The sequence below is a fragment of the Fusarium oxysporum genome, chromosome 9, assembly GCF_000149955.1.
Source record: "Fusarium oxysporum f. sp. lycopersici 4287 chromosome 9, whole genome shotgun sequence".
NCBI lineage: Eukaryota > Fungi > Ascomycota > Sordariomycetes > Hypocreales > Nectriaceae > Fusarium > Fusarium oxysporum.
Window position 1 is genome coordinate 1,151,087 of NC_030994.1, and position 24,138 is coordinate 1,175,224.

General features: G+C 49.4%; 9 protein-coding genes across 10 annotated transcripts; 3 read left to right on the plus strand and 6 right to left on the minus strand.

Moving 5' to 3' along the window:
• Nucleotides 1-107: 107 nt before the first annotated feature.
• FOXG_09266 (dipeptidyl aminopeptidase) lies at nt 108-3,186 on the plus strand (the record flags this gene model as incomplete). Its single annotated transcript, XM_018388348.1, has 2 exons — nt 108-3,013; nt 3,065-3,186. Exons 1-2 carry the CDS (start codon nt 391-393, stop codon nt 3,184-3,186), a joined length of 2,745 nt encoding a protein of 914 aa, XP_018246395.1. The 5' UTR covers nt 108-390.
• On the minus strand, nt 3,118-9,322 carry FOXG_09267 (clathrin heavy chain). 2 transcript variants are annotated; one of them, XM_018388350.1, is made up of 5 exons: nt 9,015-9,217; nt 8,787-8,951; nt 8,346-8,717; nt 4,057-8,289; nt 3,288-4,007 (listed from the first exon to the last, which is right to left on the minus strand). In XM_018388350.1, the coding sequence occupies exons 2-5, from the start codon at nt 8,871-8,873 to the stop codon at nt 3,648-3,650; spliced, it is 5,052 nt and encodes a 1,683-aa protein (XP_018246397.1). In that variant the 5' UTR covers nt 8,874-8,951; nt 9,015-9,217; the 3' UTR covers nt 3,288-3,647. The 2 variants fall into 2 exon arrangements, with proteins under 2 accessions (XP_018246396.1, XP_018246397.1); XM_018388349.1 differs by having other exon boundaries at nt 3,118-4,007; nt 8,787-9,322.
• A 470-nt stretch (nt 9,323-9,792) lies between these two features.
• Nucleotides 9,793-10,745, minus strand: FOXG_09268 (uncharacterized protein). The gene has a single exon (XM_018388351.1). The coding sequence runs from the start codon at nt 10,740-10,742 to the stop codon at nt 10,038-10,040; it is 705 nt and encodes a 234-aa protein (XP_018246398.1). The 5' UTR covers nt 10,743-10,745; the 3' UTR covers nt 9,793-10,037.
• A 288-nt stretch (nt 10,746-11,033) lies between these two features.
• Nucleotides 11,034-13,007, minus strand: FOXG_09269 (uncharacterized protein; the record flags this gene model as incomplete). The annotated part of the gene is made up of 6 exons (XM_018388352.1): nt 11,034-11,578; nt 11,628-12,128; nt 12,184-12,454; nt 12,504-12,555; nt 12,612-12,688; nt 12,741-13,007. 6 exons carry the CDS (start codon nt 13,005-13,007, stop codon nt 11,034-11,036), a joined length of 1,713 nt encoding a protein of 570 aa, XP_018246399.1.
• Nucleotides 13,008-13,345: 338 nt separating this feature from the next.
• FOXG_09270 (uncharacterized protein) lies at nt 13,346-15,378 on the minus strand (the record flags this gene model as incomplete). The annotated part of the gene is made up of 4 exons (XM_018388353.1): nt 13,346-13,950; nt 13,999-14,273; nt 14,318-14,533; nt 14,588-15,378. 4 exons carry the CDS (start codon nt 15,376-15,378, stop codon nt 13,346-13,348), a joined length of 1,887 nt encoding a protein of 628 aa, XP_018246400.1.
• Nucleotides 15,379-16,338: 960 nt separating this feature from the next.
• Nucleotides 16,339-17,489, plus strand: FOXG_09271 (uncharacterized protein). The gene is made up of 2 exons (XM_018388354.1): nt 16,339-16,821; nt 16,874-17,489. Exons 1-2 carry the CDS (start codon nt 16,472-16,474, stop codon nt 17,301-17,303), a joined length of 780 nt encoding a protein of 259 aa, XP_018246401.1. The 5' UTR covers nt 16,339-16,471; the 3' UTR covers nt 17,304-17,489.
• Nucleotides 17,490-17,621: 132 nt separating this feature from the next.
• Nucleotides 17,622-19,267, plus strand: FOXG_09272 (D-3-phosphoglycerate dehydrogenase). Its single transcript, XM_018388355.1, has 4 exons — nt 17,622-17,848; nt 17,930-18,144; nt 18,195-18,598; nt 18,653-19,267. Exons 1-4 carry the CDS (start codon nt 17,805-17,807, stop codon nt 18,992-18,994), a joined length of 1,005 nt encoding a protein of 334 aa, XP_018246402.1. The 5' UTR covers nt 17,622-17,804; the 3' UTR covers nt 18,995-19,267.
• Nucleotides 19,168-21,666, minus strand: FOXG_09273 (adenosylhomocysteinase). The gene is made up of 2 exons (XM_018388356.1): nt 20,392-21,666; nt 19,168-20,338 (listed from the first exon to the last, which is right to left on the minus strand). The coding sequence occupies exons 1-2, from the start codon at nt 21,290-21,292 to the stop codon at nt 19,890-19,892; spliced, it is 1,350 nt and encodes a 449-aa protein (XP_018246403.1). The 5' UTR covers nt 21,293-21,666; the 3' UTR covers nt 19,168-19,889.
• Nucleotides 21,667-22,070: 404 nt separating this feature from the next.
• On the minus strand, nt 22,071-24,059 carry FOXG_09274 (translation initiation factor 3 subunit H). Its single transcript, XM_018388357.1, has 3 exons — nt 23,844-24,059; nt 23,285-23,751; nt 22,071-23,232 (listed from the first exon to the last, which is right to left on the minus strand). Exons 1-3 carry the CDS (start codon nt 24,054-24,056, stop codon nt 22,671-22,673), a joined length of 1,242 nt encoding a protein of 413 aa, XP_018246404.1. The 5' UTR covers nt 24,057-24,059; the 3' UTR covers nt 22,071-22,670.
• Nucleotides 24,060-24,138: the final 79 nt, after the last annotated feature.

A 24,138-nucleotide genomic window follows, 5' to 3' on the forward strand; every position in this document is an offset into this window, starting at 1 on the left:
GCAAATGTTTGAGGACAGATTGATGGAGACAAACCCTCAATGTGAAACTTCCTGATCGCCAGCTTACGTCATCAGAAGCTTTGCCCGATGCGACAAGTCGGCACGAGCACGAGCACGAGCTTAGACATAGCATTAGCATAGCCCATCATCCCCTCGCGTTAGTCTCTATTGACAACCAGATACAGGTCCAATTGACGCCTCGTTTCTTTCTTCTCTTTCATCCACAACCATTTGCCGATTCGTTTGTTTGCTCGTACTAGCCTATCGTTATTCGATTCGATCTCCGACGACGCTCGCTTCCGCGCGCACCGCAACATGCGCCAGCACCAATAAACTCGCGTACCACAAACACCCAACACGATATACAACGGAGGACACCCTCCCCTAATAATGGCTTCAAATATGTCCCCGTTAAGCCCTACTAGCGACCGTCGATACTCGGACGATTCTATCTCTTCAGCTTCGACGACGAGTCTTGTGTTTGATAGGATACAAGAGAAGACAATGATGGACGCTTCAAGAGATAACAACGATTCTCGAGCTCTCGAGGACGATGATCCCCTCAAGGAAGAGGATGACCTAGAGACGGGTCCTTTCCTCGGTCCTGGAGCTTCGTTGCATCGTGAACCCATGGATAGAGGATTGCGGCGCATTCTCATAATTGTCGGCTCTGTCTTTGTCGCAGCTTGGCTCATTGGTCTCGGCACGTTCCTCTACTTCGGTTCATATCATCATGAGAGCGATACCGAGCACGATCCTGATGCTGCGACGCGAGGTTCAGGAAAGGCCGTTACAATGGATCAGCTCTTCAGTGGCTTCTGGCAGGCCAAGTCGCACAGTATCAGCTGGATTGGCGGTCCTGATGGAGAGGATGGTTTACTGCTTGAGGTTGGAGCTAGCGAGAAGCCATATATCGTTGTCGAGGATATCCGCAACGATAAGGAGACCAGGTCACCCATCGATACAGAAGTTAAAGCCTCCAAGTCACGAACATTGATGAAGGACAACTTCTTTGTTTACGAAGGAAACCAATACTCTCCCGAATGGAACGAACCCAGCCCCGATCTGAAGAAGGTCCTTCTCGGCGTCGAAAAGAAGAAGAACTGGCGTCACTCTTTCAGCGCCACCTATTTCATTCTCGATGTCGAGACTCAAGAAGCTGAACCGCTCGTCCCTGGCAAGCCTGATGCTCGAATTCAGCTCGCTACATGGAGTCCCAAGAGCGACGCCGTATCATATACTCAAGACAACAACTTGTATATCCGAAAGTTGGACGATAAGAAGAATGTCGTCAAGATCACCAAGGATGGTGGCCCAGAGTACTTCTACGGTATTCCCGACTGGGTCTACGAGGAAGAAGTGTTTGGTGGCCGCAGCGCTACATGGTGGTCTGACGATGGCGAGTACTTGGCCTTCCTTCGCACAAACGAGACGGGTGTTCCCGAGTTTCCAGTCCAGTTCTTCATCAAGCGACCCAGTGGTACAGACCCTGAAGAGGGCGAAGAGGCGTATCCCGAGGTTGAGCAGATCAAGTATCCCAAGGCTGGTGCGCACAACCCAGTTGTTGACTTGCTCTTCTACGACGTGTCGAAGAAGGATGTTTTCTCTGTTGATATCGATGGTGCATTTGCAGATGATAATCGCATCATCAGCAATCTTCTATGGGCGGGTGGCAAGGCTCTCGTCAAGGAGACCAACCGTGTCAGCGATGTTCTCAAGGTCGTCCTGATCGACGTTGGTTCTCGCAAGGGCAAGACTGTCAACACCATTGACGTCGATAAGATTGACGGTGGTTGGTTCGAGATCTCCCACAAGACAGCTTATATCCCTGCCGATCCTGAGAATGGCCGCGATCATGATGGATATGTTGACTCTTATCTGCACGAGGGCTATGATCATCTAGCCTACTTTACTCCTCTCGATAACCCTGAGCCTATCATGCTTACCAAGGGTAAATGGGAAATCGATGATGCTCCCTCAGCAATCGATCTCGCAAACAATTTGGTCTACTTCATCGCCGCCAAAGAGTCATCTATCCAGCGCCACGTCTACTCTGTCAAGCTTGACGGTACCTCTCTCGAAGCTCTAACTGACCCAAAGACCGAGGCTTACTACGATGCTTCCTTTTCGAAGGGTGCTGGCTTCGTCCTCCTGTCATACCGCGGACCCAAGGTTCCCAGCCAAAAAGTCATCTCCACACCTTCGAGTGTCTTTACCTACGAGCGTGTCGTCGAGGACAACTCCGAACTAGCCGAACGTGCCCGGCGCCACGAGCTTCCTGTTATGCAATACGGCACCCTCGATCTTGGTGGTGGTGTTGAGGTCAACTACGTTGAGCGACGTCCCCCTCACTTCGACCCGAAGAAGGAGTACCCTGTCCTCTTCCAGCAATACTCCGGTCCGGGCTCTCAGTCTGTTACCAAGAGATTCTCAGTTGACTTCCAAGCCTACGTCGCCTCAGCCCTTGGCTACCTAGTTGTCACTGTTGACCCTCGAGGCACAGGTTTCCTCGGCCGCAAGCACCGTGTAGTAGTCCGCTCCCAACTCGGTGTTCTGGAGTCGCAAGATCACATTGCCGCTGCCAAGTCCTTCGCTTCCCGTCCCTACGTCGACGCCGATCGCCTAGCCATCTGGGGCTGGTCTTACGGCGGCTTCACCACCCTCAAGACGCTTGAGCAAGACGCTGGACGCACTTTCAGCTATGGCATGGCTGTCGCTCCTGTCACCGACTGGCGCTTCTACGACAGTATCTACACCGAACGTTACATGCGCACGCCACAAGAGAACGCTGACGGCTACGACATGTCCATGATCGCCAATGCCACAGCTCTCGGCAGCAACAAGCGTTTCCTTCTTATGCATGGTGTTGCCGATGACAATGTCCACTTCCAGAACTCACTCACACTTCTTGACGAGCTTGATCTTGCAGGTGTAGAGAACTATGATGTTCACGTTTTCCCTGATAGCGACCACAGTATTTTCTTCCATAACGGAAACCGCATCGTGTATGATAGTAAGTTATTTCCTTTTGACACAGTGAACTCGGGCTGACAATTGCTCCTAGAACTTCGTAATTGGCTTATCAACGCCTTTAACGGCGAATGGCTCAAGATCTCTGACCCAAAGCCTCATAAGGATGGTGTCGAGAAGGAGAAGCGTGAGATTGATGGAGTATCTTTGGTTTAGAATAGCATTTTGTACCAGTGTTTCTTTTTGAATGTGTCTGGATTGCATTATGGCAGATTAACAGTATCATCATGGCGTGTCACAGCGTTGCATTAAAGAGACAGGATAACAAAGACAAATCAATGTACTATCATACAACATACAGCAGTCCGACAGAATACATGCGTCTGACTGCGAAATTTAGTATCAAAACTTCGTCCTCCAGTCTACCACAAAAGCCCTTGAGGTCAATCGCTCGAAATCCTCCTTCAAACGCCCCCACGCGCAACTCGCGGGAGAAGCAAAATATGATTACAGGATTCTGTATCCTCGCCAATAGACTATCCTTTTCTGATATCTGTAAGCGGGTACGAATCCATTTTGAATTTATTCTCCTGCTCATGAAGATACTGATTATGCGCTACCGGTCCTCGCATATGATAATAGGGAAGGCAACGCCACATCGGTACCGGTACCTGCATCTAGAAACCGTAGCCGGTGGGCTGCGGCGCGAAGCCGTTTGCTTGGCCATATGGTGCAGGCGAGGGTGAAGAGCCCATGCCACCAGGTCCAGCTGTGATCATGAGTCTAGAAGCGCCGAGGATTGGTGTGTTGTCATCGGTCTTCTCCTTCTCTTGCTCCTTTGCCTTGCGGGCCTCATTGTCTGCCTTCAGAAGGGCGAGGTCCTTCGTTTGCTGGGCGAGCATGTTGATCATGTAAGGCATAGAGAAGTCCATGAGGCCGTGGCGCCATGAGAGCTCCAGAACAAGGTCAGGGCGGATGAGCTCGTAGCAAGCGTACAACATGCCGGTGTAGCATTCGCGGTGGCCAATATCGACGAACTACAGATGTTAGTATATTACAGATTTCAGGGTCTCGAGTGGTACTTACATATTGAAGGAGGTCGCTGACAATCTCGGTCTTGGCAGAGAGGGCAGCGGTCTCGATGGCATCCTTGTACAGCTTGTCCTGCTTAGACAGGGCAATAGACTTCTCCCATCGCTTGTTCTTGCGGTAGATGGAAGCAGCGATCTGGCGGAAGAAGATGAGGTCATGCTTCTCCAGACGGCTGGCCAGCTCAGTAGCATCGTAGTTGTCATAGTTCTGAACTGAGTCACGTAGGGTCTTGTAATCCTCCTCCTCGATGAGCAGGTCGTTGACAGCCTCGTTCACAACACGCTTGTTCTGAGTTTGCACGTTGAGCAAGAAAGGCTTGATGAGAGGGAGGTCATCGTTCTTCTGGAAGATCTTGACGACGCGGTTAACGTCAATACGAGGAGTAAGGGTTGCAAGAAGATCAGTGATGAGCGAGGGATGCTGCTCAACATAGAACTTGATAGCACGGTAGTAGATCTCCAGGTTGGCAACCTTAACCACGATCTCCTTGAACTGCTGGTGGTCCCAGGAGTTCTCGGGTCGCTCGATGACGGCAAGAGCAGCGTTGTCAAATTCGTCATAGTGGTAGTAGCAGAAGACCAGCTCGGGCCAGAGGTTCGCTTCCTCGCAGGCTTTGATCATCTTGGGGAGATTCATGCGAGACCAGAAGATCTTGATGTGCTCCATGAGGCGGTCGGGGTGGTACTTGGAGAGAGCGATACCAAGCTCAGTGAACATTCCCATGTGGGCTCGCTCAAGGCCAAGACCTTGCTCGAGAAGGCTGATAAGCTCGTCAAAGTAACCGTTGCGCTCGTACTCCTTTACTAGGGTCTGGAGTTGCTCGGCATCGACAATCAAGTTGAGACCGCAGATCTGGGCAAGTCGGAATTCCTTCTTCTGCACGCAGGCCTCGTGAACCTGCTTCCACACCTTGATGTTGTTGGCCTTGCGAGCACACTCAACGGCGGCTTGGTAGTCACCGAGGTGAACAAGAGTGGTTGCCAACTTGGCCCAGTTAGAAATGCTAGTATAGAAGATCTTGGAAGCCTCGAACAAGCCTTCCTCGTAAGCCTTGTCACCAGACTCCTCAATGTTAGCAACGTTGGTAGCTCGGAGGAAGTCCTCAAGCTCGGAAAGCTGATCAAGGCGAGCATAGGAGAAAGCCAGAGCAGTGTCGATGGCAGGCTCACGGAGGGTCTTGCGGCACATGCGCAAGTACTTGACGAGATCCTCGTTCTTGCCGGCATGAGTAGCAACTTCGATGACTTCCAAGTAGTTACGAGGATCCTCAGCCTTAATGTAGGACTCGATAGCATCAGAAACACGAAGACCATCAAGCTGAGCCTTGGCAACCTTGCTCCAGACCTCAGGCAGATCAACCTCTTCGGCATAACCCTGGGCACGGTCGATGCTGACCACGTTCTCGATCAAGACGTCAACAGCGGCAGACTTGTTATCAGCCTTCTTGTAGATCTCGAAAGCTTCCTCAAAGAGGCCAACCTCAATGCAGGCAGTGGCGATTTCATCGGCGTTGTAGTTGTCGAGCTTGTGAATATAATCCATAACACGGCCCTTGTCAGCTTTGGCAGCGGTGAACATAAGCAAGTTCTGAAGGTTCTGGTTGTCACTGAAAGGTGAAGGCTCGAGGACAATCTTCTCAAGAAGCTCAATAAGCTCCAGAGGGAGATCATTCTCAAGGAAAGCAGCAACAGCCACAGAGACCTTCGAGGGATCATTGGCCTCGGGAACCGCGGTCGCGGTAACTTGGTCAACAACAGATCGTCGGTGAATGTTGTTCTCGCTCAGCACGAAACCCCACAGCTCAGCATCAGATCGCTCCAATAGATATCGCGCCTGGGCTCTGTACATGGAGTTCTCGTTTGTGATGTTGACGAGCTCCAAGTCATTCTGTCCCTTGGAGTAGGCAATGTAGGCCAGGTTGGGATCACGCTTCTCACAGTACTTTCCGACTGTGAGAGTGTCGTATTGGTCGTTTTCCTTCAGGAACTTCTCCGGGTTATTGTTGGAATCAATATAGATCTTGGCAAGAGCATTGAAAACAGCTTGCTGCTGGTTACCCTCGTTAAGAGTCTTCTCGAGGAAAGGCAAGAGAAGCTTGAGTCGGTTTCGAGACTCGACCTCAGAGACAAGTGAATCAATGCTGATAGCCTGTGCGTTAACAGTCTGCAACAACTGCTTAATGACATTTTCGTCGCAATCGACATCCAGAAGGCCTCCGATGACTTCGGGAGCTCGTGTAGGGTTCACCGACTGGACGTAGGTCTCAATAGCGGCAAATTGCTGGTTCTGGTACAGGTATAGAATCAGATCGTGAACGAAATTGAAACGATCGCAGACGATGATCAGAGGAAGCTGCTCGGGCAGCTTGGCTTCCTTAAGGAAGTTCTTGACCTTCTCTGGGTTGTACACGTTACTATCGCGGCACAATCGCTCAACTTCATTAAACTGGCCCATCTTGGTAGCAGCCTCAATGTACTTGAAGTGCACGTCGGGGTCCTCAGACAGGTTCACGATGCTACCGAGGTAGTAGAACAGACCCTCGGCAGTCTTGTACTTTTCGAAAAGATCAATCAGTCGAACAGCTCCCAGGAGGTCGGAGTACTTGGTGGCGATGGTAACCACTGACTGCAGGTTTTGGCGAATGTTCGTCTTCATCATAGCATCTAGGCAATCAAGGGATTGCTCGACAGAGAGCTTGCCGAAAAAGGTGGTGAGCCAATCGGGGTTGAAGTTGGGGGAGCCAGGAATGTTGACAATGACGCGCTTAATGGCCTCAGGGTCCTCATAGAGCTCCAAAGCCTTCTGAGGAAGGTTGGCCTGCTCGCAAAGTTGGGCAATGCGAGACTTATCGAAGTGAGTGAACATCTCATTGCCCAGAATGGCCTCGGCAACTTGAGGAGCATGCATGAGGTTCATCTCAAGTAGTCGGGTCTGAAGGCGGGCATGTTCAGGCTTGTTCTCCTTCAGCGCATCCAGGAGGAAGGCAGTGGCTTGTTGGATCATACCCTGCCCTTGGAAGATGTCGCAAACACGCTCCAAATCAACCAAGGAGCCCTGCTCATTATTAGCCAGGGCACTAGCAAACTCGGCACCCTTCTCAGGGTTGATACGAATGATGTGCTGAAGAAGTTGGATGTAATCAGGTTGATAGCCGGTCTGAGCCGAGTACGGGAGAATCTTATCAAACTGGCCTGTCTCAGCAAAACCGGCAACAACCTTTGCGGGAACCTCCGCCTTGAGGTAGATGGTAAGGGCCATGTTCATATCGTAAGGACGGACCAAGTCTCCGAGCGCCTCAGAGCAGTCCAACTTGCCTTCCTTCAACCACTTCTCGAGCAAATGCTTGCGGTTCTGCTGAAGAACGGGCTGTGCAAGCTCGAGGGTCTCCTCACGGTTCAAGGCACCCTTGTCCAAAAGCATCCCGAAGTATTGAAGTGTGAAAGCCATCTGACCAGGTTGAACAGGAAGGCGCTTGAACTTCTCAATAGTCTCGGCGCTTCGCAGGAAGCCCCGCGGGGAGTTGGCGGCAACCTTAGCAGCCTCCAAATAGCTTCCCGCGTTGAACAGCTGCTCGAATTGGCGGGCGTAAAGGTTATCAGCACCCGGAAGTCCAGCTCTTGAGGCCATCTTGATAGCCATCTCTGAGTTGGCGGGGTTCTGAAGAAGGTACGGGATGATGTTGTTGTCGTCGATGGTCACGAAAAGAACTTGACCCTTTCGGTTGATGCCGACAATACCAGAAGAGCCGTCGTCCGTGCATGTTGTGAAAATCGTCTCGCTCGAAATTCGGTTCATGTAGATGCACGAGGCAGTCTCGAGGTCATAGAGGTGGATAAAGCCGTACTTGGTCACCATATAGATGACGCCGTACTTCTGAGAAACCTGGAGAGCGACGGGGAAATCGTTGGTGGCTTCGGGGGGGAAGAACATGTCGACCGCCTTCTTTTGGAAAACCGGATTCGACTCGGGGTGATCGACCTCGACAATGTGAAGCTTCGCGCCGGTTGCCGTTCGTACAGCGAAACTGAAGAACTTGGTATCTTGGGGAGCACCTTCTAGGCGAAGGGTACCGAAGGCGGCGGCATGGCCTTCTATGGCCTGGCTGATTCCACGATCCTTAGAGTAGAGCTGCATGGCACCAACCACACGGCCCTGCTGGGATGAAATGCCAACGACTACCATCCACTTGCCATCGCTGTTAACTCGGTAGTTGATAATTTGGCAGCCCTAAAGTAACACTGTTAGCACTGATGTCGGATTAGTCGCAAATGAAAGCGGCTCACTTGAAGGTTATCATTACGCTGGAACACCTTGACGGGGGCATCTTGACCCGCATCGTAGACATTCCAGTGGAAGACGCTGGTTGTTGTGACAAGACCAAGCTCGTTCTCGCTGATCCACTTCCAGAACTGGACATCCTCGTTCATGGTGCAGGACTTGAGCTTCTTCTTTTGCTCGAGATCGAAGATCTGCAGTGTTCTAGACTGAGCCTTGAGAGCAATAACTTGTCGGTTCCAGTGCATGATGGCACTGTCGGCCTTGATTGGCCGACGGGTGACGTTGTTGCCATTCTTGAGCTCGATGATAACGACCTCAGGTTGGGCAGATTCGTTCTTCTTTTCTCGCACACAGACGTAGGAGTCGGACTCGAGTGTCTAGCCTCTAGTTAGCTTATGACGTTGTTTATTGCGACCAACTAGCTGGTGGCAGGTTTCAGGACGTACGCAAGAGTTGAAGCCAATGCTCTGTGTGTCCACGCCAACATTGGCGAGCTGGACAAGCTCCTGAAACTTGATGGGCAGAGTCGGCATGGCGCCGGTGTGGCCTATGATGAGGTAGAAGGGACCTTTCTCAAATCGACGCTCCTAAGCTCGAGTTCGGTCGAAAGACTGGGAAGAAGAATTGGTATCGATCTCGGATCGATCGTCAGTAATTATGCCGGGGTTGCCTACGGTTGGCGCAGTGTGAGCTTCCATATGCCGCGTGGCAGGAGACGAGATTTCAAAGTAAACAGAGAAAGCGCGAGGAATCGAAGGGAAAGAAAACAAAAGCGACGACGTGGAGATGCGAATTCCGCTGATGGGCGCAGGCGAATTAGTCGTCGAGACGGAGAGGATGAGGAATGGGTGTTGGAGGTGTGTTTTGGTTAAAGGAGAGAGCAGGAAGAAGGTTAGGTTAGGTCCAGGTCACTTTGGGTTACGTTACCTGTTCTGTTTGGAAGGAGCCACAGGTACAGCTGCATTGAAGTGGAGAGTGGAGGTGCAGCACTGCAGCCAGAGCAGAAGGTACGTATCGCATCGAAATACGGCGGCCTGGGGAGCTAGTGTCCACTGGCTAGCAGTGGCCCGACAGTGCCAATGCTGACAGCCTATTTCAGGAGCCAATAATTAGCCGAATGGCGCCTTGATTTTCCGAGCCGGCCGAGATTGAGTCAAGCAGGCTTTCGTCATCAAACAAATCAAGGGAAAAGGGGAAGCATGAATCACTGAGAAGATTACCCTGGACCTATCAATTTACTGGATAATTTAACACGAAGGCTTTATACCAGTGGCTGATATCTTGCTAGAACAGTGGTCGCTGTCTTACTACATATAGTGAAACTCGATTTGATTTTCGTTCAAATTTGTGGTTAAACTTATTCTGGCTGAGAAGCTGGCCGCAGCCTGTAGCACAACAGCTTATGCCAAGTCACGGCATGCTGCGTGTGCAAACAGACGTAACAGGGACGCTCTGTTAATCAGGAGTTCGATAGAAATAAGCAAAGAAAAATAAAACTCGAGAAAACATTCTTATTCGTTTGTGATCCAGATCATAGTCAGTAAATTACATGCTATTTATTTAATCTGAATCCTAAGACACTATTTCAAGGTACACAATTTCTTATCCAGGCAAACCATATCCTCATCCGTTTGATATGTGCCAATCCATATTCAAACACCAGTTCAGACTTTATTCGCCCAAGCTCAAACATCCAATTACGATATATGTTCGCGATCAATATGATGTGTGACAGCAGCCTCATCTCCTTCAAACCCTTCACAAAACGGGCACTTGACCGTCTCAACAACAGCGCTCGGCGCACTCCCTAAACCCTCATCAAAATCCGGTATGAAATCTGCCAAACTCCTTGGTGGAAGCCCAGTAGCAAACTCGTCGTCTCGCCTCACATCCGTGTATCGCATAGTAAATCTTGTTGACTGCGTTTGACTTCCTGTCTCTCCCGTTGCTGCAGTAGTGTTGCCCATTCTCTGTACTCGGCCCACCTGACCATCCTGTAGTCGCACTTTGATACCTCGTGGATGATTGCCCCGTGTGAGGATATCCTGCACTATTCCTTTTGTCTCTTCTCCTGTGGGCTGGTCTTCTTTCAGAATGATGAATACTGAAGCTCCAGGGATGACTTGTTGTATTGTTGGGATTGTGCCTGATGCTTGCTGTGGTGTTGCAGGTGCGCGAGATGGCCGTGATGAGCCTCCTCGTTGGTTATTCTGCTGTTGACGTGGGGGGCGAGGTTGCCGATTTCGAGGCCGATTTGGCCGGTTCATCGTCGCAAAGAATGATGTTGAGCTTTTGGATAATACAAAAATGGCTTGTCTTGCTGCCCCAAAACGAGATGGCAAATAAACCAAGGATTTAGGGAACACAATTTTGGTGAGGTTAAAGCTGATTTGATGATGCATGAGTAACAAATAAGGTATTCAGTGTTTCCCTCATGAGAAAAATTACCCTAAAGCACACCATGACACAGCAAAAAAAGCATATATCACTTACAAACACAATCAACATTCGCAATTAGATTATAGTGAGAATGGAGGATTAATTTCATTATAATGATGTAATTAAGTTGAGATTGTCATACTATTGCCTCTAATCATATGGCCCATGCTTTTCATTGCACAAAAACCAGCCATTCTAAACATGCTCGAATTTCCATATCGTGCCTGAACCTCAAAGCCTTTGCTATTTTCTCTTCAGGCTTCATCAGGGACAGGGGAAGAGGCGGGCTTCTTCCTGATATCCTTCCATCCCATTCCAAAAGACGAAAGAACCATGGCACACGACGTGCCTACAGCAAGCAGAAACGTCGCACGCACACCTCTAGAGTACGACCACAAGACCTGCGGTAAATCTGCTCCTGAAACAACTTCACTGACTGCTCCAGCACCGGCATCGATGATCATGTCAGCGTTGATATCGGGAAGTCTTGCGACAAGCTCATTGCGAAGCTCATGAGTGAAAATGACATTCGCAGCTGTGATAAAGATCGCACTGCCAAAGGTTTGAGAGAAAGTCAAGATCGCCATGGCTATAGGAGTAACATCGGCACTTGTGTTCGCCTGGATAGCGATAATGGGCATCTGTAGACCGAGACCACGTCCAAGACCTATCAGAATCTGATAGCCGGCCCATGTAGCCGTTGAAGCGTAAGGGCTCATCGAGGAGGCTAGACCAAAGCCGATAGAAGAGAGAATGGCGCTGGCTGTGGCGAATGGAAGATAGTAGCCAACCCTTTGAGCTGTTACTGTTAGCTGAAGGACTTCGGGTTCCATACCAAGAGGACTTACCAAGAGCGCCACTCGCGACAGCTGCGAAGATGACACTGAGAATACTAGGGAGAAGATTGACACCACTAGTGAAAGGTGAAGCATCTTTAGCCGACTGGAAATAGACAGGAAAATAGTACGATGCTACCATCACCGTAGAAAACAGAAACGACTGTGACAGGCATGAAGCCCAGACCTCCCTTGTGCGTACAATTGGGAGAGGAATCATGGCATCTGAACCAACGCGATGCTCCCAGTATACAAAGATGATGAAAAGAACACCGCCGCCACAGAAGAGTCCAATGACAGTTGCAGAATCCCAGGGATACTCAAGACCACCCCATTGGAGAGCTAGTAGCAACATCACTATGCTAGGGCAGAACAAGACGAAGCCGGTGAAGTCGAGTTTCGTTTTCAGAATCTGCATGGCGCTTTCGTCTCTATTGGCTCGGTGATCAGGCATATGGACGAACAGAATTAGAACCGCACAGATGGCGCCGATGGGAAGGTTGATGTAAAAGCCTAAATGCATAGTCAGGATTTGTATACGCTTAGACCAAGGATGAATATGACTTACACCATCGCCAAGTGGTATACTGAGTGAAAGCGCCTCCTATCAAAGGGCCACTGATGAGTCCCAGCTGAGCAAACCCCATGATAATACCAACAAGGGACGGACGCCTATGAATAGGAACTGCCTTCGCAATCATAGTAAGAGCACCATTCTGAATACCAGAAGAGCCGATTCCAGCAACGGCTCGGCCGATAATCAACATAGCAGACGACTGGGCTACGCCGCAAATAAGACTGCCAACTTCGAACACGAAGAACAACGCTAAGAAAGTCCACTGCAGTGTGTGAGACTCTATACTATAAGTTGGGCTGGAGCTTACTCACTCTTGTGTTGAAGTACATGTATATTTTGCCGGTAAGTGGCTGTAGGGCAGCACTGTGACATATCGTGGTCAGCAAATGTAGGAGGATTCAACCTAGCGCTGACCCTACCTAGCAAGATTGTATGCACTGGCATACCATCCTATGTCCGGCAAAGAGTGAAAGTCCGAAGTTATGCGCGGAACAGCCTAAATTTCCTTAGTATTGAGTGAAACTCCAAGGACTGAATGTGTAAATTACCGTTGAGATGATGGACATATCCAGCAGCATTAAGAATGCAGCAAGCGTAAGGGATATCATCATGCTTGCAAGCTTCCATCCCGATATCCATTCAGTTTCCTCCTCCTCTGTTGTGAGTTCGCCATCGCCATCTTCTGATTTCTTCGGCTTCTCGTCTTGAGTGAGTTCGTTCAAGGTTGGTGTATTTGAACGCGATTCGGTCTTTTCATCATCGCCGCTGATGGTTTGAGGCTCGCTGCGCTCTGTATTTGATGTCGGCGAAGCCATATTATCACATTCAAAGATAGACCTTCAAATAAGGATGCAGAGTTGGTTGAGCCTTGAGGCTTTCAAAAAGTTGCCTTGCATGATGGGGACACCGCATTTTTAAACAATTTGATGAAACAGCCATATAAGACATAAGCACTGTCTCCCCTAAGGAATTCATAGTGTACTTTCTAGTCCAGGGTGCATTTGTTGTGGTGTTAAGGTTGAAAGTGGTGTCAACGGAGTTGGTTATCACTTCTGGAACGGAATTCCGCTCAACCATTGAGCTCGCTTTTCTTGGTGATTTTTTCAGATGGATTCGGTGCAATATTATTTCCCGGTATCCATGCGTCAAGATACTAAAACTCCCATGGCCCAAAAACGTCGCCCATCCAAGTTACATCGCCAAAATCGATCATATTAATGTTCACCATCTCCATGGATGCCTGAACCGTTGAAGGTGGAGGAGGTGTTGGCACTGGTGCACCTGCTCCTTGATTTGTCGGTATCGAAGATGCATTTCTGAGGTGCCGTGATAGTGTAGGTTCCCATGAAATTCGAATGTTGTTCATAATCTTAGCCCCCATAACAAACACCGTTTCTTCACCTTGACTTGCTTTCATCTTGTAGACAGAATCCAGCCGTGTGAAGAATTCAACGACTTGGTCCAGTAGTACAAGTAAGTCTGCTGTATTTCGGACAAGCTCCTTGTCCCAAGCAGGATCCTCAGAAGTAGTAAGGCGATAGAGGGCGATCTGAACCTGTGACAGCTGGATATAGATTGCAAAAGGTGCTCCTGGAACATCTTCTGGAGTTATGCCAAAGAAAACGTCGTACCATGATCTTATTGCTTGAAGGCAAGAATACATGCTTTCGATTCGCTGATTGACTGGGATGTTTTGCATAAAGAGTCCGACGGAGTTGATTTGAATCTCTGTCGCGAGCGAATGTGCTTGCAAAACCGCTGGAATCTGTCAGTATGCTTTGCGCCAAGAATGCATATCAGACTTACGGGTTATAGGCATATTCGCTGGTAATCCGTCTCGGACTGCTTGAAGTTTGGCAAGTAAACTCCTTCTGAAAACATACGTGGGCGCCGAAGATGACTCGCCCATAACATCCCGAACGAGTAGTTTCTGTGCCTCGTCTGCGACAAGCTGATACCTGACAAATGCGACCAGAAGCTCGTCAGATGGACATAGTTTGTCTCTTTCGAGAGCTTCCAGGCAATCACTCATATGTGGTGTCCATTGAAGAGGATCCATCTTGCCGACAAATGATGACATGCTGTACGGGTCAGTAAGATTATAAACTGAGGGAATGCCACTTACACTGAAGTTAAAAACCACAGTGACACAACAGCTCGCCTTTCTTCTTGAGTGCGTAGCCGAGGTGGAGGGGGTCGTCCTCCCCACATCTTGAAACATATTGTGAAGTACTGTTCTTCAACAGGGGCTTTGGTAAGACCAAGATCATATGCAAGTAGGACAGCCATTTGGCAAAATGTGATGATAAACGGCCTGCCTGGACTTGAAGTGGTGGCAGCCCTAGATAGCTAGCGTCAGAACATGCTACGACGAGAAGCTCAGTGATCAACTAACCATGAAATGTAACATATGAGTCCCTGAAGGCAGTCCATAGATCTCTCATGGTTTATGATAATTCTCGTGGCGATTTCTTGGCGAACTTGATCTTTCATCTTCATCTGCTGCTCAACACACATAGAGGTGATGTTCATGATACATAACCACAGGAATGGCTTCTCTTTCCGGAGAGCCGCGGCTGTTATATCATGTGGTAAAATCATGCAAGGAAAGTTCTTCAGCCATTGTTGGAATTTTGCCAGATACATTTCGGCCTCTTCTGGGGTGGGATCAAACGAGGTGGAGGGATCTTCACCAATGCTGGATGGGGAGGTATTGGGGTGAGTATTGGCTGTGCTTCTTGAATCATAATTAGGAGGCACAGTATACGGACGAGGATAACTTTCTGAGGAGGAAGAGGAAGCTGCAGCAGTTGCTAGTGATTCTAACCGGCTAGTGAGGTGACCCATGTTGGAGGAGTTCATCAAGGGGCTGGAGTCACCGGGACCTGCGGAGTGCAAATGTCCATTTGACGGCTGAGAAGCGCGCAGAATAGTGACGAGGTCTTCAAGTTTCTCTTCAAGTTGAGCGGTTCTAGATGACGCTGACTTTTTCGCAACTCGTTTTCGCGAGGTTGCCATTGGCTGACATGGCTTGCCAAGACGATGGCATCTTTCACAATCCTGGCCAGAAGCTCTCAAGATACACTTGCATTTAGCTCTTTGACATGCAGTGCAAGCTCTTCCATAGCCAGCGGGAGTCCCTGTCGTACTAGAGGCTGCAGAGCCTGACAGTTCGGGTGGTGCCATGGCTTTGGTTGTGTAATTGCTGCGCCAAGAGATCTCGCGTACGTAAACAAACAAGCAAACAAACAAAGAAGTGATGAACAAATTCCGGTTGCGCAGTAGGGCTGATAGGAATTCGAGAATCAGTTTTGAAGGGTTTTGGCATGGGAATTGAAGGAGACCGGAGTTAGGGAATGCCGGGGGGTAAAGATAACGGAGTCCGGAATTCGATTAAATCCGTATTACTATATCCAAGCAGTCGCAATTCTATGATGACCCGAAGTGCAATCGATGAAGCCATTGATTCGGGGAGATTTAGCCAGGTTATCATGTATTATCAATCAGAATGGCTCCGTGCTGATTTCCAATATGTGACGTGAATGATTCTGTTCTCATAGTCAGATCCCTACGGAGTCTGGCCAGCCTACAGAGTAGTCTATACGCCGGAGAATTCACTAGCAGTAGGCTTATCTCTCACGAGCATGACTTATTGGAAACTTTTCATCATGTGTAGTTAGATACTAACTGATCTCCCCGTTGAGACTCTTAAACACCAATCTTTGACACTTATTTCGCTATTTTTAGACTTTTTTTTCAGGGCTTCTCAGTTTATACTATGTCGGATATAAACGATTTGCTTGATCGACATTACCGTATGGTTACTTCTACCGGCGCAACCCGTTATACAAGCATGGTTAGCCCTTGCAAACTTTAGGATGTTTAAAGAAGACGAACAAGCGATGTGACTTGAAGGAGGAATATTTTCTCTCAATTTGAGTTCAAGAGGATCTATTCAAGCAACATCAATCTTATCTAAAGAATAGGGTACAACAATATCTTTCGTCGTTTGCTTTCCTGGTATCAGATCTCAGGGTTACATTACAAGCCAAACCCGCCTTCCCTTAATTGGTCGTAATGTCAACCAACACGATATATAATTGGTTGGATATATCTTAGCTCCAGGGGCCAATCAAAGCCGGTGTTTCCCGCTCTTCTCAATTAACTAACGTCACAAGCGTATCTCGGGTCACTTTACCTTGTAGATTTCTTCTCAACTCCATCCTCATCGCCGACATCGCAGTTCCCAATAACCATAGTCAACCCGGCAAATATCAACATGGCAGTTCCTTCTGTCGCAGCAGCGGAGATGCTGCCTCGATTCCTTCTTCCTCGTCTCAGCTGGGGCGCTCCGCTCTCCGTATCAAGGGCGACCAGGCCATTTGCCTCTATCCCTTCTAGGGATCAAAGGAGGTCATTTGCATCAATCCAGGCTGGCCCTGTTCCTAGACGTCGCTCTCCTCAAGCTGAAAGTCCTATTATAAAACGAGCATTCCATGCGACAACTATCAGACAACGAGATCATCACTTCGATACGCTCAAGTTTGTTAAGCGATTACAGGGTGAAGGGTTCACTGAGGAGCAGTCGGCTGCGATGATGAAGGTGCTGAACGATGTTATTGAAGAGAGGTGTGCTCTATCGTTTGAACATATACTATGTCCATACTAACTGACCATACAGTATCCAAAATCTCACCCGAACAATGGTACTCCGCGAAGATGCAGCAAAAGCAACGTACACTCAAAAGGTCGACTTTGCCAAGCTGCGTTCCGAGCTTCTCTCCGCCGATTCCACCGAATCCAACACGACGCGTACAGCACACGAACGATTGACAAACGACATTGCCAAGCTCAGCAACCGTCTGCGTGACGAGATCAGCCGTACACAAGCTAGCGTGCGCCTCGACCTTAACTTAGAAAAGGGCCGTATTAGGGAGGAGGCTGTGGGCCAGGAGCTCAAGATCAAGGAGACGGAGACAAAGATTGAGCAGGAGGTTGCTGCGCTGAGGGAGAAGCTCGAGCAGGTCAAGTTCCAGACACTCCAGTGGCTTATGGGTGTGTGCACCGGTTTCGCGGCGCTTCTACTTGGTGCTTGGAGATTGCTCATGTAAAATTTGGGTGCATTGGGTGTTGGTTGGAGTCAGGCGGGTTGGGGTTGTATAAACAGTGTCATGGTTCACCTTAACCGATAGATTTTCTAGTGTCTGAAATCAAATTTGTGCATAACATACCGCTTTTGCTAGCTTGAACTGATGTGAATCAGTTCAATTCGCCTTTCTCTAACAAACTCCTCCCACTCAAATATTCTCTAGTCGTGTCTTCATACTGGTTTTCATGGTTAAAGAACTCTCAATGGCGCCTTTTAACAACAACTTCAAGGACTCAACAGAGCACACCCCGCCCCCGCCCCCACGTCACCCCGCCATAGACGGACATTGTATGTCCTTGGATCGGGATGTATTGTCTGTCGGCCTGAAAGCCGAAGGTCCTTTGATAGTCCGACCGGACAAGAGAGATCTGACTCAATATTGTGATAGATATAAACCCATTTCAAGGATCTCCAAAGCCTCAATCCTTTTCCCCATTCTCGATATTCTTCAAAATTGTTCAATATGGCAGATAAACCCAAGGTTCTCTTCCTAGGCAGCACCAAACAGTAAGTTCTGTTCCTACCTCAAGGAACATGAACATTTTCTGTTCTTCTTTCATGGGTATCGTAGTTAACATGTTGCTCTAGAGCTCATGAGGAGTTTGCCTCGCTCTGTAAGATCGTGGAACCTGTCTACCCAAAGTCCACTGAGCGATCTGCCTTTATAGAAGAGACCAAGTCTGGTGCTTTCGATGGAGTCAAGGCTATCTACCGCACAAGCAAGTCTGTTGACATCACTGGACTCTTTGATGCTGAGTTACTGGATGTGTTGCCCGAGTCTCTCAAGTTCATTTGTCATAATGGTAAGTTCTCGGAGTCTACCGTGACTAGATTTACTAAGGAACTACTCTAGGCGCCGGATACGACCAAATTCATGTCTCAGAGTGCACTTCTCGTGGTATCCGCGTCTCAAACACACCCACAGCTGTAGACGATGCCACGGCTGACATCACTATCTTTCTTCTCATCGGCGCCTTGAGAAATATCTCATCCTCCATCTTCACTCTACGAGAGGGAACTTGGCGGGGTAACCCTCCACCATCGCTTGGTCATGATCCCCAAGGCAAAGTGCTAGGCATTCTGGGCATGGGAGGCATTGGTCGTAATGTTGCACGCAAAGCCCGCGCTTTTGACATGACTGTGAGATATCACAACCGCAGCCGTTTATCGCCTGATCTAGAGGACGGTGCTGAATATGTTGACTTCGAGACACTTCTTAAAGACAGTGATGTGTTGAGTCTCAACTTACCCCTGAACGTGAGTCCAGGCATGATTGGGATATTCTCGGGATTCTGAACTGACCGTTTACAGCCCAAAACCCGACATACTATCGCAAAACCTCAATTCGACGTTATGAAGCGTGGCATTGTAATCGTCAACACCGCTCGTGGTGCAGTGATGGACGAAGCTGCTCTCGTGGAAGCTCTTGAATCAGGACAAGTTGCCAGTGCTGGTCTTGATGTCTTTGAGAACGAACCAGAGGTTCACCCAGGGCTCTTGAAGAATAAGAACGTCTTGCTTGTTCCACACATGGGAACGTGGACTGTAGAGACCGAGAGACTGATGGAGGCTTGGGCTATGGACAATGTTCGTCTTGCAGTGACAGAAGGAAAGTTGAAGAGTATCGTTTCTGAGCAGAAGGATCTGCAATAGACGGTAACTCTGTCTGCACATCATAGCCTTAGCGGTGTAAAGAGGCTCGGAAAGTATAGAATGGGCGAACAAAAAATAGATAGCCCAAATGAAGCTCTATTGTGTTACACACAGATCCCAAGCTGATCTAAGACTTTGAGTACTTGGGATGAAAGTCTTTCATCTCTTCTTACACTAGATCGGATGATAGATTGCAAATGACCTTATATCTGCTTAATTGACTTATAGTTGGCTACCTTAAATTGAAACAACTCAACGGTTAAAACAAGCCCGGTAAAACAACAAACCCAAAATAAACCTAGAGCACAAGCAATACGTGACGGCATCACCCCAAGGCTACGTGGAAGTGACCCAACCTTTACACAGTAGATAGTCAGAGGATATCATTATGAAAGAATCACATGAGAATCAAGTGTTAGAGTCAGAATATCTCCTTTTGAAGTTCTACTCTATCCTGGCCACGGTTGACGGGCCTGCCTGTATCGAGTTACTATCTCATCCATCCCTATGGGGGAGGCCTCGTCTTGGTCATATCCGTCCAATTCATTCCATTCATCATCCATTTTTATAATCTCGAAGGGGGGAATCATGATTAGCAAAAAAGCCAACGCCATTTTGTTGAAAAAGCAAGATTTTTTTGCCCCTCCCTGCACCCTGCGACGAGTCTTCTCTTTGATAATATAGAGAAGTAACCCAAATAAGCAGAAACAAAGAAGAGAAGAGAAAAAAAAAATCAGAAAACCGCAGATGTCCTTGTAACTCTCCCAACCCATATGCCATGCAAGTTCATGCTGTTGAAACTAGAATTTTGCCGATTGTCATGTCGACAGAAGAGGGAAAAGTTCGTTACACGTAGGAATCCAGTTGAAGGATCCTGGGTATTGATTACACACGCTTAGTAGCGGTAGATATCGGCCTTGAAGGGACCCTCAACGGTGAGGCCGAGGTACTCAGCCTGGACCTTGCTGAGGGTGCTGAGCTCAGCCTGGCAGTGGTCAAGGTGGAGACGGGCGACCTCCTCATCGAGGATCTTGGGGAGGACATAGACACCAACGTCGAGCTTGTCGGTCTTGGCGAACTCGACGTACTTCTCACCCCAAGCCTTGTCGGCGGCCTTGTACAGCATGATCTGGGCAAGGACCTGGTTGGTGAAAGAGCAAGACATAACGAAAGAAGAGTGGCCAGTAGCACAGCCAAGGTTGACGAGACGACCCTCAGCAAGGAGGATGATGTGACGGCCGTTGGGCATGAGGAAACGGTCAACTTGGGGCTTGATGTTCTGGACAGAGCTGGCGTTGGCCTTGAGCCAAGCAACGTCAATCTCGATATCGAAGTGACCAATGTCTGTTTATCAATGTCAGTGATGAATCATTGAGTGAAAGAGTGATATAACTTACTGCAGACGATGGCGTCGTTGGGCATAGCCTCGAAGTGCTCGCCAGTGAGGATATCACGGCAACCGGTGGTGGTGACGAAGATTTGACCGACCTTGGCGGCCTTCTCCATGGTGGTGACTTGGTAACCGGCCATAGCAGCCTGGAGAGCGTTGATGGGGTCAATCTCGGTAACGAGGACGCGGGCACCCATGCCGTGGAGGGCCATGGCGCAACCCTTACCGACATCACCGAAACCGGCAACGACGGCGACCTTGCCAGCAATCATGACATCGGTAGCACGCTTGATACCGTCGACAAGGGACTCACGGCAGCCGTAAAGGTTGTCGAACTTGGACTTGGTGACTGAGTCGTTGACGTTGATGGCGGGGACAAGGAGCTTGCCATCCTTGAGCATGCGGTAAAGGTGGTGGACACCGGTGGTGGTCTCCTCAGAGACACCGAAGCAGTCCTTGAGCATCTCAGGGTACTTCTGGTGAACAAGGGTGGTCAGGTCACCACCGTCGTCGAGGATGAGGTTGAGCTTCTTGTTGTCCTTGAAGGCAGTGAGCTGCTGCTCGAGGCACCAGTTGTACTCCTCCTCGGTCTCACCCTTCCAGGCGAAGACGGGGACACCGGCGGCGGCAATGGCAGCAGCGGCGTGGTCCTGGGTGCTGAAGATGTTGCAGCTGGTCCAGGTAACCTCAGCACCGAGAGCAGTGAGGGTCTCGATGAGGACGGCGGTCTGGATGGTCATGTGAAGGCAGCCAGCAATGCGGGCACCGGCGAGAGGCTGGTCGGCAGCATACTTGGCTCGGGTCTGCATGAGACCGGGCATCTCATTCTCAGCGAGCTCAATCTCCTTGCGGCCAAAGGCGGCCAGAGAAAGGTCAGCGACCTTGAACTTGTGGGCGGGAGCAGACATGATGAATGGATGTGGAGGAAGGGATGAAAGGATGGATGAGAGGAGAAGGAAGAAGAGAGAATAGAAAGAGAAGAAGAAGGGACTGAAAAAGTTGAATGGGAAGAGGAAGAATATGTAGGTTGTAGAATCAACAACGAGATAACATTGGGCGGGGCAGAGAGAACTGCTTCTATGGGCTGAGAGCCTCCGGAGGGGCCTGGAGGGGGAGGGGTTGACCAGGGCCCAGCAGTGTCAGTGGGGTTTTTTTTTCGCGGGCGGTGAAGTCGATGGACGGCAAAATGAGGGGCAGAATTTTCTTCTGCCATTGAGGCCCAGCAATTTTGAGGCGGGGCAGAGCAGAAATGTACTCCGAGTCCAGTCGATCTTCAGGCTAGGTACTTGTAAGCGGGTGGTTGGCTGGGCACTGAACCTGGTACCCTCGAGAACCTGGCGGTTTGAAGCGCCAAAAGGTACCTCCGAGTAAGAGTGGATCTCAGGGACTCGGAGAATCCACCAGAGGAAAAAATAAAGAGGAGCTTTCTCATGATGGGAAGCTCCTCCAGGTCTTGGTACGAATACGGGACTAGTGAGAAGGGGACCACGTTGATTTTTCTCATTCAGTGAGTGGGCAAATAATTAGACTTCTTTTTTACTGTCTATAGCGACTATCTGCTCATCGATTGATCACTCCGACTGTGCATAACTTGCTTCGTACAGATGCAGCTTTGGCTGACCTTGACCCTTGATATTCCCCGCTCGGAAGCCGAGCACCGCTTCACGCGAACACTACGGGTCATTGATCGTCTGCAAGCTACAAACATACCGACTAATCTGTATATCCGAATATTCTGAGGGGAGAGTCAGCTCGGAGGCACCTCTTTGGTCTCGTTATAAGACTCAGGATGGTACCAGACTCATCACTTCGTCTCATATATCTTTTCGGCGTGTATGAGATGAGATATTTATACCATGAAACCCTGGTCTTGGATCAACCATGAACCACTTCAAATCCCGAGATTATTTGCCGAGTTCACTGAAAGACAAAACAACAAAGCGACGGTACCAATAAACTTCTAAACGTAAAATTGTTTCAATGCTCTCAGACTTTGAGAACTTGTTTGCAGGCGCTATCTACGAAGCCAGCTTTTTATGACCAAGGCAATGCTACAGTCGTGTCCATCTCTTCGTGACTCTTCAACATCAACACATCAACGTCAGGCTGGCCCATCATGTGCTCATCAAGTGCTCCTCTCTTTCTCTCAACGCTTTAAAATCTAGACCAGCACTCGATATTATTCGACATTGTCCGGAACGCCGCCAATGCAAACCATCACTGAGCGTCTCGTATTCCTGAAATCCCTCGAGACTTTTTGAAATCCCCGTCTCGCTCGTCCTCCATCTATTTTGGCATCAAGTTCTCCCGCACGGCAAACATCTTGGCACTGACGTTGGCTGTGAATCCATCCACCTGCTTGCTGTATTGCTCCACCTGCTTCGCGTTCAGCATACCCTCCAGTCTGCTGGGCTCCTGGGGAAGCTTGAACAGTCGCTGCCACTCATCCTCGGGAAGAGGAGCCTGCTTGGCAGCAGCACGTTGGGCGTTCTCAGCCTTGCGCTTGGTCTGCCATTGTGTAATCTTGGTCTGCTCACGACCGAGTTGTCGCTGGTAGAATTGGAAGTTGTTGAGGTCGGTATAGTGAGACTCGATGCTCTCGAGCAGAAGATCGCAGGTCTTCTCGAGGAAGGGATCGATCGCAAGGTCGAGGTTGTCGATAGAGGGGTACAGAGGAGGCTCGAGAGCGTTGCGGTTGAGGTCATCCAGCGATGAGGGTTGCTCAATCTCGCCCTTCACGGGAGCGGAAGGAATCTGGTGGAGGAAGGTTGTGAGGAGGTGAGAGTTGTGGACGTTGACAGGGACCTCGGTGAGGATATCCTTGAAGGTGAGCTTAGACTTTTGCAAGCTGTTACTGGTCAGTATCTCTGTCTCCGGTCGTGGCAATAACATCATCGTACCTCTCGGTTGTGAACTTGCCCTCCTTGTAGGCGCTCATGAAAGCAGGGGACAGGCGGAAAGCCCGGAAGGTCAAGTTGCCCTGAGAGCTCTTGCTAGCATCGTGGACGAGGGCGACAGTGTTCTCGTTGGCGCTTTGGTAGTGGAACTGATTCTCGATGAAGTTCAAGTTGACAAAGTTGCCCATGGTGGCACTTGTGTACCAACCAACGTTGTTGGCGTCGACATTGACCTCCTTGAGATGTCGGATCATCTCATTTTGGTAGTGAATGTTGTTCTTCTGTCGGGGAGCAGCAGCGGCGATCTGCGAAGCATCGTTCTGGTGGCTATCGGTCGTAGCGGGGTCGACGGTAGGGAAAGGGAACGTGTTGGTGACCTCGAGGAGACCCTCGTTCTCCATACCAACAATAGCTCCAGTTGCAACAGAAGGGAAAGCCGAAGAGCAGTGCTTGGCAATCTTCATGATAACCTACACCACCGACTAAGGTCAGTCCCATTACTCTTTTCTCGTACTTCAAGAGGGGGTCTCAAAGACCAAAAGGTGGGGCATATTCAACTCACCAGAGCCTCGACTTGAACGGCCTGGAAAGGCGCAGCAACAGGCGCATCATTGGGAGCGTCCGCCATATTGACAAAAATTCGGGAGGAGATATTCACGGTGCCGCGAGAGAAGGAGAGAGGTTCGGCGCTACGATCGCGAAAGGGGCGGGTAGTGTTGCAAGGCTTCGGGGCTCTGAAGGTGGGAATATCGAAACTTTTCGTTCGTGTACTCATTTGTGGGCGTTGTGGGATGTCTAGGCGGTGAGGTGTGGCAGATTATATATCCCGCGCCTGACGCTACAAGCCGATCTACTAT

Excerpts from the sequence above, each read along its gene's own strand:
- FOXG_09273 (XM_018388356.1), bottom strand. The coding sequence starts at position 21,292 with ATGTCTGCTCCCGCCCACAAGTTCAAGGTCGCTGACCTTTCTCTGGCC. Across the intron at positions 20,339-20,391 it reads CAACGACGCCATCGTCTGCA|ACATTGGTCACTTCGATATC; the intron begins GTAAGTTATATC and ends ATTGATAAACAG.
- FOXG_09271 (XM_018388354.1), top strand. The coding sequence starts at position 16,472 with ATGGCAGTTCCTTCTGTCGCAGCAGCGGAGATGCTGCCTCGATTCCTT. Across the intron at positions 16,822-16,873 it reads AACGATGTTATTGAAGAGAG|TATCCAAAATCTCACCCGAA; the intron begins GTGTGCTCTATC and ends CTGACCATACAG.
- FOXG_09274 (XM_018388357.1), bottom strand. The coding sequence starts at position 24,056 with ATGAGTACACGAACGAAAAGTTTCGATATTCCCACCTTCAGAGCCCCG. Across the intron at positions 23,752-23,843 it reads CCGTTCAAGTCGAGGCTCTG|GTTATCATGAAGATTGCCAA; the intron begins GTGAGTTGAATA and ends TCGGTGGTGTAG. Across the intron at positions 23,233-23,284 it reads GGCAAGTTCACAACCGAGAG|CTTGCAAAAGTCTAAGCTCA; the intron begins GTACGATGATGT and ends GACCAGTAACAG.
- FOXG_09267 (XM_018388349.1), bottom strand. The coding sequence starts at position 8,873 with ATGCCGACTCTGCCCATCAAGTTTCAGGAGCTTGTCCAGCTCGCCAAT. Across the intron at positions 8,718-8,786 it reads GCATTGGCTTCAACTCTTGC|ACACTCGAGTCCGACTCCTA; the intron begins GTACGTCCTGAA and ends ACTAGAGGCTAG. Across the intron at positions 4,008-4,056 it reads TCAGCGACCTCCTTCAATAT|TTCGTCGATATTGGCCACCG; the intron begins GTAAGTACCACT and ends TAACATCTGTAG.
- FOXG_09272 (XM_018388355.1), top strand. The coding sequence starts at position 17,805 with ATGGCAGATAAACCCAAGGTTCTCTTCCTAGGCAGCACCAAACA. Across the intron at positions 17,849-17,929 it reads TTCCTAGGCAGCACCAAACA|AGCTCATGAGGAGTTTGCCT; the intron begins GTAAGTTCTGTT and ends ATGTTGCTCTAG. Across the intron at positions 18,145-18,194 it reads CAAGTTCATTTGTCATAATG|GCGCCGGATACGACCAAATT; the intron begins GTAAGTTCTCGG and ends GAACTACTCTAG.
- FOXG_09268 (XM_018388351.1), bottom strand. The coding sequence starts at position 10,742 with ATGCATCATCAAATCAGCTTTAACCTCACCAAAATTGTGTTCCCTAAA.